Source organism: Buceros rhinoceros, unplaced genomic scaffold, assembly GCF_000710305.1.
Source record: "Buceros rhinoceros silvestris isolate BGI_N320 unplaced genomic scaffold, ASM71030v1 scaffold1297, whole genome shotgun sequence".
NCBI lineage: Eukaryota > Metazoa > Chordata > Aves > Bucerotiformes > Bucerotidae > Buceros > Buceros rhinoceros.
In genome coordinates, this window is record NW_010422545.1 from 870 (window position 1) to 11,980 (window position 11,111).

General features: G+C 45.7%; 1 protein-coding gene across 1 annotated transcript in view; it reads right to left on the reverse strand.

Moving 5' to 3' along the window:
• Nucleotides 1-7,606: 7,606 nt before the first annotated feature.
• GXYLT2 (glucoside xylosyltransferase 2) overlaps nucleotides 7,607-11,111 on the reverse strand; it is an 11,229-nt gene continuing 7,724 nt past the window's right edge. Inside the window, exons 5-6 of the mRNA XM_010140054.1 lie at nucleotides 8,243-8,415; nucleotides 7,607-7,884 (exon numbers count right to left, since the gene is read on the reverse strand). Coding sequence (XP_010138356.1) covers nucleotides 7,702-7,884; nucleotides 8,243-8,415 — 356 coding nt within the window. The 3' untranslated portion in view covers nucleotides 7,607-7,701. The remainder of the gene's footprint in view (nucleotides 7,885-8,242; nucleotides 8,416-11,111) is intronic.

Below are 11,111 nucleotides of genomic sequence, written 5' to 3' on the forward strand. Positions count from 1 at the left end.
GGAATTCCCCTGCTGCGAGCTGCCTTCTCTGACCCCTCGTGCTGATTTCATCGTGCAGGAAATGATCCACGAGAAACGCAAATAATGGTCTGCGCTGGCAACTGCGTCATACAGAACCCCCAACTTTTAGTGTAGAATGTCCGGCTTATAAAATCGGACTTTCAAGTCTTTGCCTGTTGGAGAACTACGTGGTGCTAATACTAAGGTTTTGTACTTTCAGAGGCGCTGTACAAAATCCCCGTTGCACACTCTTGTGGAAGTCTCTGTTAAACACGCAGACCTTTCCAGAAAGGTTCTGGGTTCTTTGTGAGGGCTGTGGTCAGGCAGAGCGGAGTCAGCAAGCGCCCGCGAGGAGGGAAAACCGGCAGTGTGGTTTAACGCACCGACCTTACCTCACAGGACAGGCCTGGTTGTCAGGGTACCCGGCGGGGCAAACATTGATTTGAGGGTAGGAACCCTGCAACCCGGTGTGGGAGGAGGGGGCTGAGCGGGGAGCCGAGTGGCGGGCACGGCTGAAAGCGAGAGGAGAGCGGAGCTGCTGCGCTCCTGCGCACACCACACCAGGGAGCCTAGGAAAAACATCTCTTTCAAACTTCAAAACCAGTTTGGAGCAGGTTCAGACATCTCCGCTTTAGTATTTTGTGACTCTCACTGAGTGAATAGCTGGAAGCTTTCTTAAGTGCAACTTTAAGTGCTACTACTTCTAAGTGTTTCACACAGGAACTGTCTGGTTTTGTGCCATGGATTGATTCTGAGCTTCTGAAAAGGAAAATGGCATTTCCCACTGGACATCAACTACCCGAGAAATCTCAACAGCAACGCTAGGACTTGGCAGGCTTCTGTTTCCTCGTACACATCTCTTGTGTTACGTGTTCCCTTGCAGCCAGGCAGCATCATCTCCATTCACCAAAGAAATGTCCAGCGAGACAAAGAAGAGAAAACTTGCCCAAACCCGAGATACAAGCTAACAGGACAATTTCTACAGGATTTACCTGATAGGATACACCCCCTCTGGTTTCATTCTGATCCTTTTATTTCTTACTTTGAAATAAAGTGGACTTTTACTTTCTAAAGTGCAGCATTTCGCACGTATCTGCAGTATATTAAACGAATTACACTGCGGTGCACTGGGGATGCTGCCAAAGGAAGATCTTTGTCTCCTGTTCCGTGGCAGAACCCACAAGAAGTGAACCAACTCTACGTCACCGTTGATTTTTCATTGCTTTAGAATCTATTTAGAATCCATTCTAAATCTAAATCTGAAAGTTGACACCATTTTACAGTTGACACAGGTCATGATGCATAAGAGACACTCCGCAACAGCCTTACCTGCCACTTGGCCACTAACACCATACAGTAGCTTCACAGAACCACTGCCCTTTGTGCGGTCACGCCTGCTCCCCGTTAGCCAACCACAGCCAAAACTTTTGGGAGAGAGACAAACTGGTTACAAATATCTGCAGTTTTAATGGAAATGACAAAATGCAGGCAATCGTGAAAAAAACTCACACTATTTCTGTGTGTTGTGAAGAGAGTAGACGACTGTGGAGAGCTGTGCTCACGATCTGGAAAAACTCGACTCTTCATTCATGGGGAAGTTTCAGTCCTACAGTTTGGTTTTGCCTTCAGATCCCTGCAAGCACTGGCACACCAGCTGCTTTCTCACCCTTTCCTCCCAGCGTATCCCTCGGACAGAAAGCTCCTCACAGACGGCTCTACGAGCTACAAGATGATGCAGATTAAAACCAGACTCGTTTTTTCACCTGGAGCCCCAGGTGTGAGAAAGGCAGTTTGCAAAACAAGTTGCCCTTTAGAAGCGCAGAGCAGAAGAGGATTTTTTATTCAGGTGTGGACCCTGAGAAGGCACCTGGTCTGCACATTCTAACCACCCCAGCAGGGAATTAACCTACTCGGAAGGATCTGGGAAAGACAGTTCTGCAGGAACAGGTCAACTGATGCCACTTCAGTGTCGTTATTTCAGTATGAGCAAAATATTTTAGTTCCAAGACAGTGTTAAATATTTTTGGACTATGCTGTAGTTTTCACAAAATAACGTTAAGCAATTATGGTACCTCTATAGAATTATAAAAGTCAGAACAAGATACTTTACCTCAACATTAGCAAAAGGCTTTGTTAATCTTAAATGCCGATTCTCATGTTGGTGTTTCGTCTCAGTTTCCATTTTCATTTCAAAGGACATGTTGACAGTTTGTTTTTTTATTCCAATCCAGAATGAAAGAAAAATTTCCAAACATTGCTATTTGTTGTGAAGCACAAAAAGCAATTCCTTATCTCCTGCCAGCGATGGCTCTTCAGAAGGCTGCAGTCTCTGTGGATCCTGTTGTGTACACACACTTGCCTCAAGAGCAAGTGGGGGAATGTTTCCAGCCTCTGCAGGGGCCAACGCGTGTGCCTGGCCACCCCCTCTCTGCGAGGGTACTTGGCGTCTATTCACTAGCGCTGTATTTGACTGTACCTGATGGAGAGCAGCTAAACATTCTCTGAAAGTTGTCTCCTTTATGGTTTTCGGTTAGTTGTTCTTTAATCCCAGCTCTGAATGTCACAGAACACACAGAGAAGTTATCTCTACTGGCATCATACTTGGGAGGATGGATGTAGAATCAGAGAAGGGCTCCGTTTAGGCTTGGTGCTCCCTGATGTCTCCTGGAGCTCAAACTGTGGTTATTGACGTGTGTTTGGCAGTGAGGGCAGGGGAGAGACAGACTGCTCCAGTACCAGGTCCCTCAGCAGTGCTAACAAGCTCCAAGGCCTTGCTTCAGCGAGCTGAGATTTTAACAGGAGAGCAGCAGCTGACATTAGGCTGAAGTAACGGGTCCAGCAGTATGGCAACAGGGACACGGGCAATCAGGGTTCAGGGACCTTCCTCTGGTTCACCAGCAACCGGTAAATGACCACCCTGTTGGCTGCCCAGCCCGTGTTACCTCTGCCTGGCCTGTACCTTGGAAAACACTGTTGTTTACTCCTCACAGCAACACTGACTAAAGCCCCATTTGCGACTGGGAAGTCTTGGATCAGGACATCACCGACCACTGATGACGGAGCATGTAACCACACAGCTACACGCCTCCCAGGCCAGAGGAGAAGCAGCAGTGCACTATTGTTTTACAGCTGCCCTCTCCTCTTATGAATATCTGTGGGAGTTGTATTCTTGACTTCAAAGAGAGCGGCTGAGCCAACATACCGTACAGCTGAGCAAGCTGAGCCAGGGAGAAAAGTGTCTCAACACGAGGCAGACAACTGGTTTGGCTGAATAGACAGCTCACAAGCTTCTGCCACACAGAGGTGTCACAGCGCAAACACGGACATCACAGCAGTGACCGCACAAGAGTGCCAAAAAAAAAAAAAAAAATTCAAATACAAGAAGAAGGGAAGGGAAATAACACTGAATAACCAAATCCTCTAGGGAGCAAGAGATAAGAGAGAAACAGTAAAAGGTAAAACTTCAGTTTCCTTTACGAGCAGGTTCTGACCTCTGTTCACCGTAACACAGCTGGAGCTGCAGCATGGCTCGCTAGCACTTCGTTCAGCGTGTGTGTTTGTCTCTCTCACTGACATATCCAACATAATACTCTCTCACTATAGTAAAATTGTAAAAGAGGAACATTTTTCTCTGCTCGATGCAGACATATCCTGTATACATGCACTGTAACATCACTGTGTCCATCCCAATCAGACCCAGCATACACCCATCTTAAATTTAAAAGAAAATTATCAAAAATACAGTGCTTGCTTAAAACTTCATTTATTTGTACTGTAAGCCAAAGGACCTCAACCCAGAAATGCACTGCTAGGCCTCCTTGGGAGCTATAAACAATTGGTGCACTCGTCAAATAAACCCAGGCAAGATATGAAATGGTAGAGAAAATGTACAGAATTCTTCACACATCCGCTCTCATGTACGCACACACGCAGAGCAGTTTCCAGTTCCCACCTGTAAGCGAAATGCCAGCAGCACTACCTCAGCCCACTCTGGACTGTGCAGGCAAATAGCTGAGAAAGTCTCACATTAAATAAATGATGCAACCAAACGCTCCCCAGTCTGGCAGCTCTTTGTTGTACTGGTAGCCTGATGCTTCCTGAAATGGCTTTGGGCTAAAAGGAGGTGCTCAGCAGCTCCTGACACAAAACGCCTATTTATCTATTTCGAGCAAGTTCAAGTATAAAACAGCAAATTTAAACCCTGCGTAGTTGACGCTGATGCAGCAAGGAATTGGTTACCTGCTTAACTTTATGCACTGCAATAAACCTACTGACTACACAGGCAAAATTCCGAGCATCCTTCGCTGGGCTGGGGCTTCTGGGCACAGGTTGCTGGGCAGTATCCTGGGGGAGAGGAGACTTCCCTCCTTCGTTATCAAACACGCCGTGTGCTGCAATTCCTACTGATTCGAAGAAAATTGTTCTTGGTCCCCCCCCAAGCGATGACAGCACTGCTCAAGGTGTCATCTTGGTTACATTATACCACTGGAAATAACTAAAACACAGGAGAGGAGGGGAAATAAGGATATAAAGTCTATATAAGTATTTACACATCCCATTATTAAAATAAATGAAGGCTAATTAACAAGGAATTAGCCACACGTATGGAATACAAAGTGAATGAAAACTGGTTTCTAAATAAGATTAATATTAGAGTCAACTACTGTTAAAACCAACATATGACATGGTTTTAGAAGCTGTAACAACAATATAAATTAATAATTCTAACAGCAAAAAATCAAAGTTACATAATTGTTTTAAAACACTTTGGAGAGCTCAAATTACAGCTTTTTTTCCTCAGAAAAAGCACAGCAGGGGGGAACTTCCCCCATTCTTCCTGTGAGCTGGTATTACAGTAACAGAAGTCTTCATGTTAAAGCATATACTTCATATATTGTAATAGCTGTGAGAGTGTAACACAGAGAGGTAATGCAGCACCGCCTGTAAACATAAAAAGCACTGGTTTAATCTCATTGTTTTCTACGCAATAAAGCCTTTGCTTTGTAATGAATTCCATTCCTTCATTTTCGTGTGCCCACAGTGGCAGGGTTCCGCTGAATCACAGCTTACACAACCCCAGCCTCCTGAACTTGAGAGCTGCGACCGTCTGGGCAACAAGACTTGTGCTCTGCAGCCTTCTGTGGCTTGTAGAAACCACAGAAATGGGGAACGCCGAGCGCCCAGCGCGCGCCTCATCCAGCCTCCTCTGACCTGCAGTCAGCTTTATCCTGAGACTTGAAAACAAAGATCAAAATCCAAGTTCTCAGTACGGCCAGCCAAAAAGTTTTACCTGCTGTGTGTTAGGCTTACACTATCTTCAACCTTCTAAACCTGCACTTTGGCTTCTCCTTTCACGGCCTTCTGGCTCTGAAGCCTCCATGGTTCATTTGGGTTACGTTTTCAAACTTTTCTCTGTAGCCAGAAACCCACTGTTCTTTAAGTGGCAACTAAAACTTCAGGTCAGAACGGAAAATCCTCAGGCAAGCTCCAGGAGGCAGTAACGCCTATGCTGGAGTTTAAACACCTTTCTGGGGAATTTCAGTCAAAACTGCTGCAGAGCTGCCTCTGCCCTTTGCACGTCGATTTACACTGCAGTGGCAAAGGCTGCAAGACACCCTATCTGAGCCAGAAACACGCACGAGCTGTTGGTTAGAGCCTGCGGCACACAAGAGGCGCAAACAACAGACGTTTCTGTTTGTCGTGCCTGCCAGCCCAGACCAGCAGCGAAGCTGCCAGGACCAAGCGCGTACACCCCTTATTCCACGTCTCATTCTCAACACCTCCTCTGCTGAGACGACTGCGGTGATGCTTTTGCCGGGTCGGTTTATTCCCCCAGCACGCTCATGGATCCGTCACAGACATTTTCACACCCTAGTGCTTGGAAGAAGTTTGTCAGCGTTTCGTCCTGTGTACAGGCTGTTTATCTGGCAGCCGGAGACGCCAGCCAGGCCTGCGCTCCCCCTCCTCTCAGGAGCTGCCACACAAGGAGTGGGGAATGCGCATGCTAAAAGGACCTTCTCTTCAAGTGTTTTTGATGAAACTGCAGCAGTGCTGACGGGACAGAGACCCCAAAACCACAACTCTTCAGAAATCCCACTTTTTAACTTCGGAAACATTTCCCTTCCCCAATTATTTATCTCTGATAAATGTGTGTTACGTGTACCAGACATACAATCTGTATCACTTCTCGTTAGGGAAAAGCTTCGTGTATCTCACCCTCCTCGCCCTGCTCCTACTTTGCCTCATAGATGTAAGAGTAGTTCCAAGTAACGGACAATTTTTTTTGGCCCAACAGACTTGAAAAGTGAGATCATTTTCTCTGCTCTTCAAGCACTCACCTACTCACCCCCCTCAGGGCTTGCTCTTAGGAAGTGCCCTCAGGGAGTCTGCTCCTGTACCGCTGCTCTGTACGAGTGTCCTCACTCCCAGCTCCCAGCGACTTGTCCCAAGTGCCTTTCTGCTACCGTAAGATGATCATCATGTTTCCAAATCTAAACTGAAGGAAGTATTTTAAATAAACACGGAAGCCATCTTGTACTTTCTCTCGCTTTGAGGCTGTTCGTTAGGATCGTAGCATAAAATTCCTGACTTCCAGGAACAAAAGTGCCAGGCAGAAATACGCATCTGCACCCCAGGTTTCTGGCGAAGCAGAAAAGGGCGGTCAGAGGCAGCATCTGCACTCCCCCAGCACAGGGAGGGACGAACGGCTGTCAGTGTCACACCATGGTTACTGTGCAGTAAACAGCAATTAAAAAGGATTAATTAAGAGGAAATCAGAGCAACAGCACCTGGTTTTGTCCTCCATTCACAGTATTCTTGGACTGTGTCTAACAAAATTAGTTTTACCAGGTTAGAGAATACATTCTTAAAACTGTGCAAGGCAGGAGGGGAAGCCCATGACTGTGCCCCATGCAGGGAAGGATTCTCTTGCTGCTCTCCATTAGCTGTGTGGCTGCCACAGCTTCCCCCTCCCATTTCTTGACATGGTTTTCATATTGATGCTGTAATTATTTTTCCTTCTAATTCGTCATAAAACTGCTGAAGAGCAAAAGGAAAAGACGACAATCACTAGACAAAAAGTGCTGTAAAATATAAAGTAAACAGGCACTTCTACTCCCCTTAGCTTCTTAAGAGAAATCTTAGCTCCTACATGTGAAGAGCAGCACGTAATGTACCTTCAGACAGAGCACCATTTTAAGCAAATACTTTCCCTTTACTACAGTAAATTTTAACTCATCCTATCACGAGTGCTCTTTGCTGTAATTCCCCATTCTCACAGCAGTCAAGAACACCTGCCCGATCATTTCAGGATCATATTCCCTATGTTAGGTAGCTCAAACCATAACTTCTCTGCCCAGCCTAAGATCAGTACGAGCTTTTGCACAACTTCAGAAAATTTACAGTTAATACAAGTGGTACTTAAATAACCAAACTAAACTTGTCAAATAAAAGTGAGAATCATCACCTCTCCCTGCTGCAACCAAGAGTAAACACAGGAAGAGAACAAAAGCCCTAAGAAAGGACAGTTTAGGTAGACTTCTAGGATTTCCTCTGGTTTTTTAACTCAAGGGGTTATTGGGAAATTGGATAAGGAAAATATTTTGATTCTGAGTTTCAGCAGAGGAGTTCATACTCTTCATTTAAATGCTTCATGAGATGGGGTGCAAGAATTAAGAACTCCATGTAAAAACACAGCTCCTTTTAGTATCTGTGGTTGGCCCCCAAGTAGACAATGACGCGGTTTTCATACACCTTCTTCATAGTTTTCTCAATTTGCTTCAAAAATACTTGTGGAATTCTCCCACATAAAGTGTGCACTGTGTCCAGAAACTTCGACTGCAGAGGGTAGTACAAAGACTGGAAGAGATTGTCTCCAAATGGAAACTAAAGAAAACAAAACAAAGAAATCATTGTTAGCTTTCTCTCGTTACAGAATGGCATTGTAGAGTTTCTGGGAGATAACACCTCATACAGGCAGGCAGTGACTTGTCCCTCACCTTCCCAGAGTGTCACCAAACCTATCAACTTCCAACGCTGGCCTGCTAGAGAGCGCCTGCTTTCAGCAATTTATCAGCCTTTTTGCTTAGAATTTTACTGTAATATGAAGTAGGATCGTTTCATCCACCTCAAGACAGCAGAGGCCAAAGCACCCTTGGTTTTCTGTGTCTGATGGGTACACAAAGCACAGCCTGAGCTGCTGGAAGAGCAAGGTGAGCGACCCGGTTAAAGAGAAAAGACTTACATCACGTATCACTTCATAGAGTGCCTTGAACGTAGGCTGCTTGTCGTCGTGGTAGACACCTCTATTGCCATGCAGAATAGAGACACCTTCTTCTTCTGCACCTTTACAGTTGCTCCCATACATACAGTGGTCAGGGCGGTAGTTCCACTGGCATGGGAACACATAGAGACACTCTGCCAGTTGGTCAGAGGACATGAGGGGTGGGGAAAAAAAAGAAAAAAAGACATGTTAATCAAATTAAACCATTTTTCTGTGAAAAAAATGGGACCAGAAAAATTTCAGTTACTTCTTTTGCTAATATCCTAGGAGCAGCTAGACACAGGTGCTTTCTTTCCCGAGGGGATGACTACGTAGACCTCAGCACTGTTAGACCCGAACTGACAGTAAGAAAGAGCAACACAAAGACTGGGTGCAAACGTAAACCAAGGGAGCCTTTCACAAAGCTAAAAGTGACAGAATCAAACCTGGAGAGAGGCACTATCACGGGTCCTCTGCCCTAGGGAAGCACATACAGCAGTGAGGGTTACGCAGAATCCTGCGTCCTTCTGGAGACAGCATGGGAAAGCTTGAAAAGTGTATCCAGCGTGTGCTGCTGGAGCTTTCACTGAGGCTAGGACAACCTGTTACACCGAGATGCAGCAGGGCATAAGAGGCAGCGTATTGCATCCACAGCCCTTCCAAGAGTCATCATCCATTAATACCTTCTCTCGGCCTTTCCAGCCGGTTCTTGAAGAATGAGAAGTTTCTGAAACATTTCTTCCCTCAAGATAAGAGGCAGCGTATTGCATCCACAGCCCTTCCAAGAGTCATCATCCATTAATACCTTCTCTTGGCCTTTCCAGCCCTCCCAGGAAGTCTGCAGCTGGTCCTATATGGTTCTTGAAGAATGAGGAGAAGTTTCTGAAACATTTCTTCCCTCAAGACCCCTCTTGCAGGAGATTTCTCCAGAAAGGGCAGACTGCAAGTGGTTTCCATTCAGTCTGACCTATTGCCATTCAGAACTGCTCCCAGTGCTGCTGGAAGGGCAGGGGGAGCCGTAATGCCTGATCCAAACCCTGTTACGCTTGACAGGGATCCTTTCAGTAACCCTGAGCAGGTGTTTGCAAGTGCAGCAGATCACTATGGGGAGAGGATGTCATCAGGGGTTAATGCTTTCGTACGTGTCACTTGAGCATTGTTCATCTCCTCCTCACCGTGACTCTTCTGTGCATTTTTTGAGTCACAGCTGGACCCCTGCAAGCCTTCGGATCCATGAATCACAGCAGCCTTCAGAGAGGGGAAAAGGGTGCATCTCCTCAGGCCCAGGGAACACAGCCTGGTGGATGTTTAGGCCAAGGCGCTGCATCTGTACAAAGCCACCAGCAGCAGTCCTGACCAATTCCTTCCCTGGCCAGTCTCCACAATCAGCACTTTAAAACCTTGCAATAGTTTAGTTTTCTGGTTTAATTGCACCCAGTTCTCCTGTCTCCTTTTCTTGTGCAGTCTGGTGTTACGTAATTTGTAAAAAGTTGTTTACCAGTTACAAGGAACAGACTGTGGAGCAGAGAAGAGTCTCAACATGTGGGTTTGATAGAGCATGTTCTCCTCACAGCATTCAAATATTTCTGCAATCTTTGTTTTTTTCCTGCGTACTGAAGTTAGCAGCTCGAGTTCAACAGCATAACTAATCTGGCTTCATCTTTTTCTTCCTCCAGCACACCCTATTCCCGTAACATTTTTGAAAATGCATTTATTTCATAATGCAGATTTCTTCCACTTTGTTTTTCCCCCAGGCCTGAGGGTAATACATGGTGTACCAGAGGCACTGCTGTTTGACATCTGTCTGCAGCAAACAGATGGGAGCTTACTGCTTGGCTTTCGCTCTCTCCTTTTATTTGCCAGGATTTGGGTACATCCAATTACCTACCCCATGACTCCTTAGAGAAAAAGAGAAGGGAACAGAATAAATAAGAACAGAGTAACTTTGGATTTATCTTCAAGATCACTTGAGGGAATGCAAGGTCACACAGGAAACAAGGAAAAGCAAATGAGAACAGATACTCAGCATCCCTTCAGAAGCACGAAATAAGGTTCTTGGCTTCTCTGGGAAACACGTACTATGCTACAAGTTTTAAATCCCCACATTTCTCAGATGTGACTGGTTTGGGAAGTGCCTGAAGTAATTTCCGTGTGATCAGTGCAACATACTTACAAGAGGCTGAGTTTCCAGAAACTTGTGGAAAATTTGTGGGAAAAGTCACCCTCTTTTAAAATAAGGATGCCTAAACTTGCCAGTTCCTTGGAGATACACACTCATGAGAAGGCGACTCCAATTCAAGAGGAAACAAAAGACAAACCAAAAGTGTTACAAGTTGTTTACAGGGCATTGTGCAAGAGCGACAGGCAGGAACTAATATGACATTTTGCAGGGCTGACAAGCACCTACAGATTGGTCACACTGGTCCACACTAGGGCCGGTGGGTTATGCCATCTGCTGTCTGAAATCAAGGTTTTGAGAGACTGGAGTCCTCCATAGTTCTTCAGAGTTCCAGAGCAAGCCCAAAGAGCAGAAAACGCACAGATCTAAGCAGCAGAAGACAGGTGACACCATCCTGGCGCCTGCTGAGGCTGGATCATTCAGCTGAGCGGCTGCAGGCACCTTTCTCAAAAAGTAACTTTTAGCAAAGGAAGGGCAACAGGTTTAGACGAGATATTCCTATGGCTGCGTCCATTTTCTGTTTGTATTAGCTTTGTTACTTGTTCGCACAAATACCAGAGTTCAGCTGAATTTCAGAAAACAGAGCACAGCTCTGGAGAACGTTTGGCAATTTCACATTCAGAAAAACATCTGCAACAAGAACATTTTTTAAGTAGGCCCTGGTCCAGCGAC